Source organism: Myiozetetes cayanensis, unplaced genomic scaffold (genome assembly GCF_022539395.1).
Source record: "Myiozetetes cayanensis isolate MyiCay16 unplaced genomic scaffold, myiCay2020 scf10, whole genome shotgun sequence".
NCBI classification, from domain to species: Eukaryota; Metazoa; Chordata; class Aves; order Passeriformes; family Tyrannidae; genus Myiozetetes; species Myiozetetes cayanensis.
In genome coordinates, this window is record NW_026086605.1 from 15,666,787 (window position 1) to 15,684,508 (window position 17,722).

A 17,722-nucleotide genomic window follows, 5' to 3' on the forward strand; every position below is an offset into this window, starting at 1 on the left:
GCAGAGCCAGTCTTAAAGTATAATAATGATCTCCTGACAGTGCTGGTACATTTTGCAGAAGTTTATGCTTCAGAAGTACTCCAAAAGGACTAAGGCAGTGGACTTCTCAAAAAAAAAAAAAAAAAAAAAAAAAAAAAAAAAAAAAAAACCAAAAAAACACCCAACAAGAAAAAACTAATGGAGGAATTTCGGAGAAAGACAAAGACATTCCTTGCTTTGAAAAAAAAATTAATGAAAAGACATTTGCTGAGATATTTGAATTTATAGGTCTTCATGCACTGCTGAAATTAAGAATGTACATAAAAGGTAATTTGATTTATTTTAATGCTGATGTGAAACTCTCAGCAAAGTTCACAGGATTTTGTTCATGTTTCTGATTTATTTCTTGTTTATAAAACTTCTTTGTAATCCCTGAATTTATATTTTTATGGCCTGTGAGATAACACAATGCAGTATTTACAAGCCTCCCTTTTTTTTTTTTTCCTTTTTATATTGATTTCTTTGGTCTATCCTCCCTCCAGTAGATTCACTGAAAATATTATAAATATACTGCAAAAATATTTAATTGGAAGGATTTCAAATATAAACACATATTCTGTCATGGAATCATGTTGAGTCTGAGAGCGACAGCTGCATCTGGTGTATTCACTCCCCACACACACACACACCCCAACCCACAGTGTTATTAAACAGTAATTCTTCTATGTAAAAACCTGGATAATAATTTCTGGCAATGAAAATGAAAGATGACTGAAAAATATAATCAGGAGTCACAGTTTTTCTTGGGGAAGGGTGGCATTTAGGAATCATCCTTCATAATCTAATCATCAGGATGAAGCAGCAGCCAATAGTGCAATATTGCTGTTGAATATTCAGGCATCCTCTGCCTCACAGGAAGGACACACTGCAGATCCTGCCATGGTTCCAGCATTTGTAGTTACCATTTTGCAGTGGGGTCACAGTTCACACAGAGCCTAATCCAGACCCTCAGAAATCAGCAGGAATCCTTCATTTTACTTCAGAGAGCTTTTGATCAGACTTGTAGTTCTCTTGCCATATGAATTAATTTTTTCACCAGTGCATGTTAAGTCCATCACTATGAGGCTCAAGTGTGTGCAGAACAAAGGCACAGGTTCATCCTGCTGCCACACACGGCCTATTTCATGGCCCAGTGGCACGTGCTGTCACCGTGCTGGGCACAGTATGCCCAGGCATCCCTACCAAACTCTCATCATTTACTGTTTGTACTGGGGTATTGAACACCACTGTCTCTCACTATGCTCCAATCCAAGAAATTAGAGATAATTTTGTCAGATATAGATCAGAGGAACACTTATCATCCGTTGCTCCAAGGTCAAACACCATTCATCAAATCACCAATATAATAAAAGTTCCTTTCTCTTCACACAATTTTACTTGATGGTGCCAAGTTTGTAAACGCATGTCCAGAGACTACAGTAGCCTTCATTTCACAGGTACTTCAAGGACCCCATTGTTAGCTGATCACCTCACAACAGCAGAAGTTTTAGTATCTTTGCATTGTTTGGAGAAGGCAAAGTGTTCAATCAAAAGCCCATTAAACTACACTATCATGGGATATCTACCATGATATTGGAGTATTTGAGCAAATACCACAAGTACCAAAACTGCAACAGGAGGTTCATTGATGGATGTTTTGCCTTTAATAGTAACTTTTTTTGGTTTTTTTTTTTAATACAAGAATGATGCATGTTTTATTATAACTTTTACAGGCTTAGAAAGTTGGGATTGTTCAGCCTCTTCAGGCTCTGGAAGGACTGAACAGCAGCCTTCTAGTACCTGAAAGGTGTTACAAGAGAGCTAGAGAGAGAATTTTGACCAGGGCAAGTAGTGACAGGACAAGGGGTAATGGTTTTACACTGACAGAGGGAAGATTTGAATTAGATATAAAGAAGGAATTCTTTACTGTGACAGTGGTGAGACAACGTAACAAGTTCTCCAGAGAAGTTGTGGATGCCTCATCCCTGGAAGTGTTCAAGACCAGGCTGGGTGAGACTTTAAGTGGCCTGGTTTAATGGGAGGTGACCCTGCCCATGGCAAGGCAGTGGGAGTTAGATGGTCTTTAAGGTCCCTTCCAGCCCAAACCATTCTATGATTGTGTATTACCAGTTTGTACACATGATGACATAGTCACTTCACATTACCAGACACTGATACAGAAGGTATGGAAGATGTTTTCAATCTCTTAAAATTTTGTAAATTACTCATGTAAATTTCAGGGAAAAAAGTTCAAATTCAAAAAAAATTCAGAAATTATATCACAAGTATATATGGTTTAGGTTAAATTAAAAACAAAAAATTACAGCAGTTAATTTTGAGTGTTACTGTAGGAGTGTTACTGCAGTGACAGGAGTGTTACTGTAGGAGTAACAGGAGCGTCACTGCAGGATCCGTCTTACCATGAGACGATATTTCATTTCTGAATCAACTGGTCTTCCTGCTTCCATGCAGGCTGTAAACCAGGAGATATCCAGTAGTTCAAACCTGGAGCTGTCACCCACAGCCTGTCCTTTCAGCCAGTCCAGCACCTCCGAGTAAGAGTTGTTCTCAGCCACAATATGAGTGACAGCGTCACTGTCAGGAAGCACACAAAAATATTTCTTTTTTTTTTTTTCCTGAATCCAACTGTACACAGACAGAGAGCTATTATTTCTATATTTACTTACCATCTACTTCTGGAAAATTGTAGTATATATTGCAGGTTAGGATGTGGGAAGCAGTTATGTTTTCATATCACCATAAATCTATTCCAGTCACTGACTCTGTTTTGAGGAAAGACTATAGTCTGACAGCTCCTGTAAGTGCAACATTTTCTTTCTTTCAGCATCATTTACCTACCATAAGGCACTATCCTAACACACATTCTTTGCAACTCTGAAAATATTTTGCTTGCACAAGCAGTACCATAATGAAAAGGCTGCTTGATGATACCTGACAGCCCCTTCCTAATATTTCTCATTAACATGAGAAAGCTTTGCAATATTAAGTCTGTTCATGATAATTATTTAAAGCTTTAAAGTTAGTAATATATTTTTGAATATTTAAGTTTTCTGTACTTACATGAAGCTCTTTACATATGGCACTTTCAAATGTTCATTAACTGAATCTTATGAATAACATGCTCCATCTAAACATCACTTCCTTGCTGCCAAGAGGCCAGTCTCTTACAAAACTGACAGTTTAGTGAATATAAAATTTGCAACTTGAGTTGCTGTTCAATAGATTATATGGTGTACATTGCCTAAAAGTATGGTAGCACAAAGGTTATTGCAGTAAATGTGGGTTGATCTACTAGAATAACATTGGAAAGGATCATACTATTAAAAAGACACACTTCTGCCCCTGTCACAGGAAAATAATGGACAGGGACAAAGTTATGTTTCAGAAAAAGATTACATGCATACTTGGCATGACCTGTAATCTTCTATCTGGCCTGTTGATATTTCTCAGCAATTTTAGAAAACTACTAACTGGACAGGATATTGTGAATGATTCTGAATGTTCCCTCTCCCCAGACATCCCATGAGGGTGGTGTCACACAGAAAAAGAGCAGAGATAAGGTAGAAAATTCTTCATTTTCATGGAACTTGTATGACCTCAGTATCTCTGAAGTATATGCCAACATTAACTTCTATCATTAAACAGATTCCTAAACTTCTTGGTGGAAAGGCACAGACAGACAGTGTCACTATTTGACACTATTTTTACAGAAGCAAAGTTAGAATTGGAACATAAATTATCTTGATGGCAGCCACCTCTATTTGCAAGCCTCTGTGACCTCCTGCTAGCCCATATTGGTGACAGCCTTGTGCATATACAGCAAATTTCAAACAGAGCTGACAGATTGCTTTGCAACCCCTCTGTAACACCTGGAGAAGTTAAGCCATCAATGCATCCCAGCAGACAGACCACTACTGGTAGAGACAGTTGGTTAGCATGGACTTCAAAATTTATGTGTGCTGTTAAAGGCAAACTGCACAGCCTTTCAAAGCTAAGTCCTTTCCAGAAGACCAATAAAATCCCTTGGCCTATCCCTGTGACCCTTATTCAAACAAATAATCACTGAATTCATCAAGTCATGAAAGCACAACGAAAAGAACTGGAATCACTCCACAGAAAACTGTGCAATAAACATCTCTGATGCAATAAATATACTATTATTTGGAAATATAAGAAAGGTACTGACTGTACTATACTTCAGAAACCTGAAAACTGTCATGATATAGCACAATCTTTTTCTCCCCATATAGTGGAACATGAAGAGCAGAGTCCATTGAAAAAGAATAAATCCCAATTTATTTTATTCAAATAGATTACAAATGTAAATAAAGTGAATCTTCATTAAATACTGCTTGATTTATTATTATTTAACCCTGCTAAGTCCTACTTTAATTAAACTGTCACATCTTTACTTGAGTTAAAAAAAAAAATCAGTTAGAGACATAGAACTTCTGCTTCCTGTGGTTTATTTCACTTCATATAAAATATTCATATGTAATGTATTTGTAACAAGCTGCAGATCTGGGAACTTTGCCATCACTATCCTCACAGCAGCAGTTTAGCTGCTGTGCACCAGTTTCCTCTGGTACCTGTACAGCTGTGCTTTTTTCTTGGCACAGAACATAACAAATTTAGCATTTCCTCTGGCATTTTCAAAAGCAAAAATCAACAGTTAAATAGTTCTGTTTTATCCAGTAGCAGCTAAACTGAAATTAAATATAACACCTGCTTATGCAATTTACAGAAGTCTGAAATATTGACAATAAATATCTGTGTGTCAAAGTAGCCCAGATAAAGCCTCTGCTCAGTCCTCAACAGATTGTTAATGTACGATTCAGAACAGCACACTTCATTTTTTTTTTCCCAAGAATCCAATTAGTTTTGTATCAGATGCTAATTGCCTGCTTCTGTTCAATACTTACTTGAATCTGGCTTTATTTATCCTCCCCCTTCTTTCTCAGGCTCTCAAAGTTGATGGCATCGAAAAAAAATCAGTGGAAATGAGCTCTTATAGGGAGGATCCAGTTGTATACAATCTTTATACAGATACATGATCAATCCTTAGTTTTCCTTCAGCTACATAGTAATGTAGCTTTTGGAAAACTGTATAACGATATAACTAGCCCTCATGCAAAGTTCTGTTTGGATGAAAGCTTCCTTCAGAATGCACTGGCTTATTGAAACACCGCCAGACAAATCTGCAGCTGGAGTGTTTTCTCTCTCTAAAATGCCACATCTGTCATAGTTTACTCCCAAGCTTTTTTTCTCCAGTGCTCTTCCAGATTGTACCAAAGTATAAGCCAGTAACTTTGAGACTCACATCAGGGTACTACAAAAATATTAAATACTGTATTACAAGTAAATGATGTAAAGAAATACCCACCTCAACCCATAACATTTTCCATTCCTATATATTTTTGTTGTTGTTGTTTTAGAAATTGACCATAAAGCTTAGATTAATTCTAACCTGACATCAAGGAGGACATAAACAATGGCTGATTTAGATGAGCTTAAGATATGGTTCATATGTAGAAGCATTAAAATTGACAGACTTAAGATAAATTAGAACCATAGATTTTAAAAGCGAAAAATCAGAAATTTTGCTAAGGTTTGTGCTCTCCCTACTCTCTGCTTAGAAGACAACAGAAATGAACCACGCACTAGGAACACCCATTGAAATCCCAAAGCATCTTCATAGTGGGAAGAACAAAGTATATCCACCAAATACATAGGCAAATACTTCAATTACAGTCACTTGTATAACTGCATTTATTAAATTAGAATGCTTCAAACAGCATTGTTGTTTCAAAACATACAAACACTTTCCTACCTTAGCTCACTTTCTACTCTGAAACCTTTTCTTCTTGCCAGCTCCGTCAAAAACATCCTTCTGGTTACCCCCATCTTCCTCTGCATAATAAAAATTACAAACTTGGGAAATTTTACTTCATAAGTGCAGGAAAGTTTTGGGGAATGTAACCCCTTCTGTCTCTTCCTGTGGGAGATTACAGCTGAAGCTTTGATTTTATCCATGATGCAAAGGTAGAACTGCTTTCACTTGGGTAAAATGGAGATAACATGCTGTCTGCCAGGCAGCAGCTGTATTTAATGTCACCACCCATTGAAGTAATTTTCTTGTTTCCCTTCTGAAATCAAAAACAGGTGCTACACAAGCAGAAACATCACTTGATCTTTAGCAGCTGGGACTTCTTGCATAGAAATACTCCAGACAGGTGCAAAAAATGCTTTCATTCCTTTAAACAGCCATTGCCTTTAAAGACTTTATCCAAATAATACTGATCATAGTAAAATTATCTCAAAACATCAACCAGGTCTTTAGCTGTTTTAATGGTCCCATTCCATCAATTTCTACTTTCAAATCTTTTCCAAATCTCCCTTTTCCAAATCACAGAGCACATTAATTCACTAAATTACATTCCATTTACTAGGGAAAAAAGTCTACCTATGTTTAGCTAAGAACTATGTTTTAGAATACAACAAATAATAGTATACAAATATGTTGTATTTGTATACAATATACACAATATATACAATATATACAATACAAAGCCCATACAATAGCTACTTCTGTGTAATTAACTGGATTAAAAAGGAATCTTAACTTATGAAAGCAAAGGAAAAATAGCTTTGAAATTAAATTTACAATAAACCAAATCTTTTTCTGTTTTGTTATTAAAGCAGTAAAAGAAAAATCATTACAGATGCGTTTTAATGTACCTTTGGCACTCATTGCCAACACTGCTCTCTACTTTTACCCTGCAATGCACTGCTATCTGTGGCAGTTAACAGAAATGAAAACATAACTACCTTTTTGCTTTTAAGCACTCAGTGACCTATCCTTGCCTAGGTTATGGGGTATTGCTCACCACAGAACTACACTAAAGTTTGTTGCCAACGTTGTGTTGGATCCAGTTAGGTATGACCCTGAATTTCTGTTAAAGCAAGGTGAGCACAAACAACCAGGTTTACAGCACATGCATCTATTTCAGCACAAATCTACTTCAGTGGTAAATATCCCCCTTCCCATGTCAAGACTGATTTTTATTTTTAGTGAAGCAGAGAATTTGGATTTTACCAGTCCTTCAGAACACGTCAGAAACATTATATCTTACAATTCTCACTGCTTGTGATCAGGAAGCAAGGTGGAAAAATCTCTGCCTAAGTCAGATCTATCAATTTTATTTTCAGTCATTTTATCACAGATGTATACAGAACCTGAGTTTCAGGAAAATGAGTCAAAGCCTGTTTCCTGCAATTATCGCCATGAGTTTAAAATTAAATTATAAAAGTATTACTGACATTTTCCAATAACTATATCTCTTACTGCTTCAACTGTATTATTGCAGATCTAAAGAAACATGTTTCATCAAAATAGAAACTAACCATCAAAAATTAATATAGAGCTTTCAGTTCTGGGGTCTTCCTGAGGGCATAAAGAAAATATATACAGAGTGCAGTATATAGATTAGACTCCATTCATTTCTTCCCTTGCCTAAGGACAACCCAGAAGCCAATATATCTATTCCTCTTTTGAATTCATAACATTAAAATTGTCAAAATAAATCATTTCAAGGTTATTTTGAAATTATATGAGATATTTTCATAGGAACTGGAAAATGGACAAGCAGACTTTAAGAGGCTTAAGCAAAAGAATAGCAGCAAGGAAGAAAAAAATTATTAGTGATGGATTTAGCATTAAGGATGAGCAATCTCTTTTGGTTGTTCCATGTCTTTTTTCCAGACTTCTTATCAACTACTGAATACTGGTCACTTCCCTGTTTAAAGCTTTTCTAGTCTTGGTTAAACACTTTATCTCAAGCCCTACAAGGAATAATGCATTTGAGAACAGATTCTTTACATATGTTAAACAAAGTTTTATTTTATGTTATAATTAATTCAGTGCTCTAAAACATGTAAATATAATTTTCCCCAGTGTAACATCAATACACTCAGTGCCAGTAAAATCCTTCTGGCATGAATAACAAGTTATTATTCCTCTGTGTTGCTGTTATAAGTCTTAAACCAGATTTTCAAGGGTATTTAGGTGCCAAAAAGCTGCAAACAGAGACCTAGTGGGATTTTTAAAATATCTGAGCAAACTAGGCACTCGGTTCCTTTGGAAATCAATTTCTGGCTTTGAACCTAATGCAAAGAGATTTTCTCTAATAAACATAGTATAATATCATGAAAAAGTCTCTGCCAATGATGCAATTTTATTAAGTGTACCTTCTAAAATTAACAGGATTTCCATATCCCAGGTGAGTGAATATCCTACTCTCCTACATTATATTATAACATTTTCTACATAACAAAGAAAGTAGAATATGCATTAGGGAGAGAGCAAATACAGTAGAGAAAAAGCATGTCTTTTATTTATGACAAAGGAAAAGTATCCTCTTGTCTGAGTCACGACACCACATATGATTAATGGCCTAAAACCATAGAAACTTGTAGAAATTTTTCCATCTCATTACAATCTCCTGGAGTTCAGAGTGTTTCACATCCCTCAAGAGGAACACAGAACAAAGTTTCATGTTCTTGCTGTGGATCAGTTTTGCACACTATCAAAGGCAAAGATTAAGAATGAGACGTACACAAATATTGATGGCCATTTAAGCAGACATCTTTCATCACTTGTGATGTTGATGCCAACAACAGCATCCCAAACCATCCTCAAACACTGTCTTGTACCTCAGCCTGAAGCCAGGGTACTGATCCAGCTTCAAAGGAGTGTTCTTTGGCAGGAAAAGTGCAGGAACACACAATTTCTGGAAAGCACAGTTCAGATCCTCTGAATTTCAGCATTCACATATGCTTTCACTGCGCCTTTTTGATTATTGTCAGACAGTCTTTTAGTGCTCTGCTTTCAAGTGGACTGCATTGTAAATATTTCATAAAATGTTACTTGACCACTTCATGCAGCTTTCATGCAAGGAATGGTGAAAAGTGCTTTTAATACACAGCTGCAGTCTGCTAACCTTCAGAGAAATCATTTCTCAGGTAACACCAATAACAATCAGAGAAGTAATTGTTTAGATACTTTTTTATTTCACATAAATAACAGCCTCTCACACAGTATTGTTTCACAAAGATTACTTTTTCTTAGTCTTTTCATTTTAAAAATTTGCTATTTTAGCATTTTCCCATTAAAAATTTCATGGAAAATTTTTAATCCTTCTGATATTTGTTTTTGTCCAGACATTTCCATGACTTTACTTTTGTTTAAATTCTGGATTTCTTGGATGCTAAGCATTCCCTTTGCTGTTTATACCTGTCCTAACAATCTCTCAATGCCTAAAAAGCATATGGGAAGTGCTTTTCCTGATTTAAAAAATTAATTCTCCCACATCTCCTTTTATAGTTTCAAGCTGTGGTAGAGGAGGTTCAATTTGGGCATTAGGATGAATTTCATCACAGAAGGGGTGATTAAACATTGGAAAGGACTGCCCAGGGAGGTTCTGGAGTCGCTGTCCCAGGAGTTGTTTAACAAAAGACTGGACATAACACTTAGTTCCGTGGTCTAGTTGACCAGGTGGTGTCCAGTCCAAGGCTTTTTTTTAAGTCTCTAATTGGAGATGAAAACCTGAATAAAAAGAATTTATTTAGCAACATCTCTCAAATCAGACCAAGAGCTGCCAGGTTGTTTAATTTACTGTATACACAGGTATTCTAGAAAGAGTTACTTCTTCTAAGCCCGTTCTGAGGAAACTTGGGAAGAGCAATATCACAGTGCTGAATAATTAAGTAGAGCAAAAGGGTTCTCCCATAGAGCATGGGGAAAAGTAATTGGTAACAAATCCTGGCAGGAGCTACTTCCTCACATCAATATGCCTATATTCCCTGGAAACCATTATTTTCACTCCTCCTTCAATCTCTCTGTTCAGTAACAAGGTTTACAATTGCTCTCTTTAGTTACTCTGCTTATGGTAGCTGCTGCTCCTTGTTGTGATTGTTATTGGAACATTCTTTGATTTTTTTTTTTTTTTTTTGTGCTGGTACATCAGTGGTTTTCTTTATACTGTAGTCTCCTGAGAGCCCCAAGAACCTTTCAGCAACAAGCAGAGACATATCTGCATAATCCCGTCAATATACATGGTCCAGCAGGTCATTTGACAGTTATACATCTCTCCTAAACACAGTTTACAAATGTAAATTTGTCTGGATACTGAGTACCATTTATTTAGACAGTCACATTTACCTCATTGCTAGTATTAAAGACATTTCCATTAATTAAAAAGTACCAAAAACTTTCCAGAGAGAAGGAGCTACACAAATGGGGTTGCAAGAGTCTATATTCAGGCAGCTGTGAAGATTATTTATCTCAACAATGACCCAGTAAAGTTTTTGTGAGCATTTCGGAAACTTCTTATATAACCATATAATACTAGAAATTAATACAATGTTATAACAAAAATTCTTGTCTTTCATTATCTTATAAAGAAGCCTTATGTCCTCCCCTGCTCCTCTAGTAGGACACTGCAAATGTGACATCTAAATTGTTTGTGTATCTTTTAATTAGTTATGATAGTTACCAGGTGATAGAATTGATGCACCTTGCAGTAACACTGCAGCATTTCTAGACCTATTTACACTACAGAATATACAAACAGTAGAATGTGTGAGATTTATGCCTTCCACATTTAGAGATATTAAACCATGATGCATTTAATAAAGACAGATGTACTTAAACCAAAACATCAGAAACTGGGAAAAGTCTATTGTTGTCATTCCCAAAAAGGCTCTTGCCATGATTCACAAAAAGCTTTTGACTATACATTCAAATTTGAGTAGTACAGAAAAGCTTCTTTGGCTTGCAGTTCCCACATCATCAAGCTGAAGAGATAATTAGACCAGGTAATATAAAAGAGAGAAGTAAATAAGAGTAAGTACCACAAATAGTGTTGTTGCAGAGGGAAGAAAAACTTATGCATAATATTATGTGATATGTTGCCCTCTCAACAATTTTGGCAAATCATGCCAAGGTAAGAGAGTTTCTCTCACTTCCTGGCTGTTGAGCAAAAGCATCAGGTAACAACTAACAGCATGTAGAGTCCTGACAGAGCTCTTCCTGCACACTCCACTGAAGTAAGCTGTAGACAAGAGTCAGAGCCAGCATCAGAGAAGCTGAAGGAATTGCTGATGAGGATTAGGCATTTCTTTGTGTTATCTACAGAGAGAAAACAAAACAGATGTTCATCCGAGTGATGTGTTGAGAATTTTGCAGGTGAAGGAAAAACCAATTAGAAGCCTTTTTTATCCTAGAAATTTGAACTGAAGGAAGCTGAAAAGCAGAGCGGAATGGAGCAGAATTCTCACCTTTTTTGATTTATTGAGGTTCACAGTTCCACTAATGCAGAACTAATTACAGGAGAAGTAACCTAGCTGGGTAATTAATTCATAGCAGAAAATCTTGTATTATCCAGCTGAAGTTTTTTAACCCAAAACCACTCTTGACAGAGTTTACACAAAAGCATTCTTTCCATTTCTTACTGACTTCACCTAATAATTTGGCAGCTGCCTGGAGTGTCACAAAATATTTGCACATTTTTTATTTTGCAGTGTGCATTTCATGGCTCTACCTTTAGATACAATGAAGGGGTTTTTTTCAACTTCATAGAAATTTATTTCTTGAAGCCATCAGCAATGCTTTTTCCAGGTTATCTCAAGATTTGCTTCCCTTGTTTTATCTTGCAGAAAGTTCAATGTTACTAACTCAATTCAAAGTTGCAATAGCCCTAGAAACCCTGTCCCAGTGTAGCATTGCATGTTTACTTAGCTGTGAGCATATGTCAATTTATCTTTATTAAAAAATACACACTGTACCTAGACATCTTTGAGAAAACAGCCTTTAGAGTCATCTTTCTGACTCCTTCAATGCCTGATGCAAGTCTCATGCCATTATTTTATGATGCACATCTGCTTATTAGAAAATTCCATCATAAGTTTTGATGCATTTTTATACCATTCAAAGAGATAATTCCACCTAATTGAACTAGTTGTATTATGAGCTTTACTCCTATTTACTGTGTTTACTGCTGCAGAGAGAATTCAGTTTTAAGAAATGAAGTTAATTCCTATTTGAAAAGTCAGACTCAACGTAATATCACAAAACTACTAATCAAGCTCGTTACTCAATATTTAAGTGACAAATCACAAGATCACATCATACAGAAGAACTTCACTAGAAAGTTTCAATGTCTTTCTTCCCATAAGGCTTCCTATATCCTTCTGGTTTTCTGTTCCTATGCTAAACTAATTATTAGCATATATTATGAAGCATGACAGCAGGAAGGATATAAAGCAGGTAAATAAATTTGTAAATGCTGATCTGTTACAACAATTTACTCAAAATTTTATTAAAAATACAGGCTATTTTTAGTCACTGCATTTCTTGATGTTATTAAGAACACAATTCAATAGTTTTCCTTTGCTGCTGGCAAATCATTATGAGGTTTACAATGCATTAAAATGTCATCAATACAAGCATAATAAACAAAAGAGAGGCTAAATTTGTCTGTGAAACTGTGTTATATGTGGAATTACAGAGTTGTAAAATCAGGTCACATTGGAGGAGAGAAAGGCCTGAATCTTGAGACTTGCTAAGGGTTATGAAAAGCAGGTACCAGTATGTGCCAAAATTACCATATAGCCCAGAAAAAATATTTTGACATTACTATGTACATGTTTTCAAAACCCAGTCAGCTCATTCCCTGATACTCTGGGCTGCTCTTCTACAAGCTTCAGTCAAGCACCATAGAAGTGACAACCTATCACTCAAGCTTTCACTATCCAAAGCAAATAAGAAAATTTGGAGAAAATCTCTTGTATACACTTAGGCCAGACCACTGGTTTATTTACATGGGGTGCTGTGGAAAATACTGCTTTTTGTCTCTTACAGCCTTACCCATCAGTCTGTGCTCTACAGACTCAACACACAGAGCACCTGAATATCTCAACATAACACACACAGCAACTGCACAACAACCCTTAACAAATGAGGAAGGCATGGGTATAACAACATACCCAGACTACAGCTTTGACAGCTGGAAGTGAATGTGTATCAAAACCTTGTCAAGAAGTAAAGGTCTGTGGAGGCAAATACTCCAGTACTAGTGAACTACATAGATTAAAATAACAACAGAAGATGTAGTCATGCTTTTTAATGTATGGAAAAGTAACACAAGGTGTCTCTTGCTAGCATAATAAAATCTTATGTAAGCAAAATGGAACATGATATAAAAACTGTATACATGGAGGGGTGTATATTAGAGTCAATCACTGAACTACACATTTAACATTGATAAAATCATATTTTGCTATCAATATGTGTCTACAGAAAATATGATGATTCCATTATCATGTGTAGGCATCTAATAAGGTACAAAATGTGTCATACTGCACAAGCCACAGAGGGAAAAGTCTGTGTATATTTTCATACATCAGTAAATCCAGAAAATGCTCTGTCACAAGTAATTATATGTACAATATATCTTTCCTTTTATACAGATTCCATGGCTTCCTGGTTCCTTATTTCATTTGTATATAGGTTGTGTAAGTTAAAATGTCTTCTTTATCCTTTCCTGCACATTCTACAGGTGTTGAAAACAAGGAAAGGAGTTGGGATGGGGACACACAGATGTGACAGGGGACAGAGCGGGGACAGAACTGTGGGAAATTATGCTCAGCTCAGAGGGCTGAAAAAAAAGGCTCTGTTCTGGTTGTAAACAACATAGTGAAAGGAAACAGAACACAAATATTTCTTGATGAATACTGACAGTGGGACATTGAAGAAAGTACCTAAATAAAACTGTAAGAGTGGATGTTTCTGAGAGGGAATTAAAAAAAAATCACATTTAAGGGAGAAAATATTAGAGGAAGTAATATTCTTCATTTTGATGCAGTGAGTGGAAAAAGATGGCTCTGTCCAGGAGAACAGCTTCTCAGTAGAAAGGCTTTGATGATGGCAAGGATATAAGCATATACCAAGGGCATACAATACAGGACATTAACAAATACCCTAAAGAGATATTCCCTTGTAGACCTTGTCAAATTAAAGTTGAAAGGTATCAAAAATATCTTCAGAGCATTTGCATTTAATTGTAAATTGTGTATGTACATACTACATATAGTTACACAATTTTGTCTCTTCAGTTCTGTATAAAATGATTTTGACCAAGTATTAAAGATAAAGTTACATGTAGTAATTGTTGGGGAAAACACTCTTAGGAACCATTTGTACATATTTTCTTCACTACTCACTGGTCAAAACCAACAGAGAACAAAACACAGACCCACCAACCTTTGTGGTGAGATGCACATGCTCCCTCCTGCTTCACAGCAAACCACAACAGGATCACCTCATGCCACCTCCACAGCTGCACTACCCACAAGTATGTTACAGCACAAATATCAGTGCAAACGAGTAGCAGTACAATGTAGAAGGGTAAAGGTGAGGGGCAGAAACCTGGTCACTCACAACCTAATACTGTACATTCGACATCAAAGCTTACAACTCAGCCTCTCTCTCTAAGACGTCTGAGCCAAAGGAAGTCAACTGCTGCACCTGACACTGTGACCACCAAAGACAACTTGAAAAACCTTGCTCTTGCAAAGCCTGAGCAAACTAGGGTTAGAAAAATCAGCTGAGAAGGCATTTCATGTGATAGTAGAGCCAGCTGCTTTATGACTTACTTTTTAGAAAGGCTGTAGAGCCTTCTCAATCATCTCCACAGCAAGCAAGAAAGCTTTTAGAAATACCTTAAAACATGATTTAGGTTTTCTTTTCTTGCTAAATTGAGACTATTTTCTCATTACAGCAGTGACTGAAGATCTATCCTGTTGCTGTCTTTCCCAAGAAGCCATATTTAATAGATATCTGTTTAAATGAATACATTAAAAACACTCAACCTTGTTAAAATTGCTCCAGTACTACAAATAAACAGGATACACTCTAATAGTGATACATTACTTTTCACACTAATTCATGCTGAATATGCCTGAAAAGCAGTCCATCCTCTTCCCATTCCTCACATTTTAAAATAGGCACATATGTAAATTTAAGCAGCATACTTGGTGCTCTTCAGGCTTTTATTTTCACAAGTAACTAGAAGATCCAAACTCATTCACCTTCCATTTTGATCACTGTTTTTCAATCTTTTTCAGCTGTGAGAATACACCATGGTTTCCGAGTGCAGTCCTAAGACTCAAATACAGCAAACTTAAACCCTACATATTTCAGAAAGGCTATATTGCAAATTATTCAGCTACAATCCTGTTACCCCCAGATATATGTATATATCTGGCCCTACAATCTTTTGAGATACTGCCTTAGCTCTGTGCCTGAAACATAATCATCAGCCCATCTGTATACAAACCTCAAACTGAGGAACCACTTTTATTCCCACTCTAAATATGGCATAATGACCAAAGCAGTATTGACCTGAAATCAAGGACAATGATTTCTGCAGGATCATGATAAAGTAAGGTTAGGACTATGCTTAAATTTAGTGTTCTTAACATAATTTTACCTCCTTGGCTTTACATATTAATAACATAGCATATCTTGGATAAAGGTTACAGCTATAGCTGAAAGACACAAGAAGGGGGAAAAAAAAGGGATTAAGGAAGGTTCAGAAATATATATTAGGATTTAAGTTTGGCTTGTGCTTACCCAGAAGAGGTGTTAAGTATAGATACAAACAAGAGCAGTAACAATAACCTTGGACTTAGAGTAGCTAAGATAAGAAAGCCCAAATATGGGATAAGGGTCAGATAAGGGTCCAGATCAACAAAGTCAAATAATGTATGCTTAGTTATCAGTATCAAAGGGGTCAGCAGCATCCAGTCATTATAAGTGATGCAATATCAACAGTCAGGTTAGGATAATCATTAGGTTTGGGGGAAACAGAGCTCATTTGCCCGTCTTTTCAATCAACTCTAGAAACAAGAAAATTGACTGAGCACTGATGCGAGCAAAGGTCTGAAAACTGTGCTTGGATTTTGGCTAAAAGGAATTATTTTTGAACATTTTGAACAGGTTAAATCTTTAGTTCAGAGTTCAACAGAGCTAAGCATTGAATTCAATATGATCCCAAGGCCTAAAAGTACTATAGTCCAAGAATTCTGGGCATATGGACACTGTTAGGATAGTTGGGGTGAGAATTGCTGGGATTATTTATCCACATTACCAAACAGGTTCATGGTTAATTAATTCCTGAACAAATAAAGAAACTTTCCTGTTTGTATAAGGGTGTTTGGTGTGGGGAGGCAACAGCTGTGTTTGGGCTAACAGCATCCAACAGACAGGAGTCACACCTAACTCACAAGAAGCCACCAGGCTTGTTTTTGTTGTCATACAAGCAATAATTTCCCTCTGGAGAACTCTCAGCCGAGCTGTTGCACCTCTTCTCTACCTAAAGTACTCTAACCCTTTTCATCACCCTGTAGAGTGATCATATTAGGCCCCAAATTAAATACAGTTATTGAGCAAATTAGTGCATTGATGTGGGCAAGGGCTTTTTACTGAATGCAGAGAAGCACTCATGGTATAGTAGTGCAAGCAGGTAAAGAAAGTGGTTTCGGTTCATTTGCCGAACAACTGTTGAAAGAAATATTTGTTTGATTGGAAAAGGCAAAACATTGTCCACAAAATGAAACCAAAATGTTTCTCTGTGAGTAAAAGTGTTCATTCAACCAAAAAATGAGTTCTTGTATCAATTGTCCAAAAATAACCCACATTAAGCTTAGGTTGAACAATGTGTTTCACTTGATGTGAAGCCAGGCAATATTGCATAAAGCAATTTCAAAATACTTAATCTCCTAATTCCTTATTTTATTTTTAAATGTAGGGTTATCTTCATTATAAAATATAATTTTTGAATGAGAAGTAAAAAAAATTTTAAAATCACCTTATTCTGCTGATTACATTTAGTAGTTTATCTAAGTTCTGCAAACACCAAGTCTTAGATAAACATGAGTTCCAGAACAATCAGTTCCATATATTATGTGTTCGATCTCTGGCTTTTGTTAGATTTTGGTAACAGTACTGAACAGTGTTTGGGTGGAGGTTGGTTATGGTTGGTGGTTTTTTTCAACACATGCTGTTGTTTAAACAAGTTGCAAGCATTCCTTTAACTATGATCTTGATTTTTTAGTAGTCATAATTTTGACATATCAGGACTAGCCCTAATGGGATATACTCAGATATACTTAAACTGATATGAAGCAATATGTAGTTATATTGATAAATTCAAGCTCTCACCAGAAATACACAGCAAATGGGATCCATTCACCTTCATCAACTTCTGTGCAGGTGGATTGGTGGTAAATTCTCAAACACTGGAAACTCTTTATCAAAGCTGGATATTTTTATGAAGTATATCCTTTAGTTCAATCACAATCATAAGATATGAAACAGGATTTTTTTTTTACATAAATCAATTTCTGTTATGCAAAACTCTCTATATAACTCTACACTCTATAACAACTGTTAGTCATTTGCAACCTTAACACCTATGAATTTATTTGAAGGCTTCACGTTAAAGAACAAGATGAGTGTTGTGATTTCTACATGAAGTAGTTTCCATTTTCATTCCTGGTTTAAGGCCAGCTTCTGGATTATTTCTGCCTCAGCTAGTATAACTGAAACTTGAATAGATGGCAA

At 36.1% G+C, this 17,722-nt stretch overlaps 1 protein-coding gene across 1 annotated transcript in view; it reads right to left on the bottom strand.

The window, feature by feature from the left end:
• DNTT (DNA nucleotidylexotransferase) overlaps nucleotides 1-6,072 on the bottom strand; it is an 87,570-nt gene extending 81,498 nt beyond the window's left edge. The window contains exons 1-2 of the mRNA XM_050337910.1: nucleotides 5,870-6,072; nucleotides 2,439-2,613 (exon numbers count right to left, since the gene is read on the bottom strand). Coding sequence (XP_050193867.1) covers nucleotides 2,439-2,613; nucleotides 5,870-6,072 — 378 coding nt within the window. The remainder of the gene's footprint in view (nucleotides 1-2,438; nucleotides 2,614-5,869) is intronic.
• Between the last annotated feature and the right edge of the window lie 11,650 nt (nucleotides 6,073-17,722).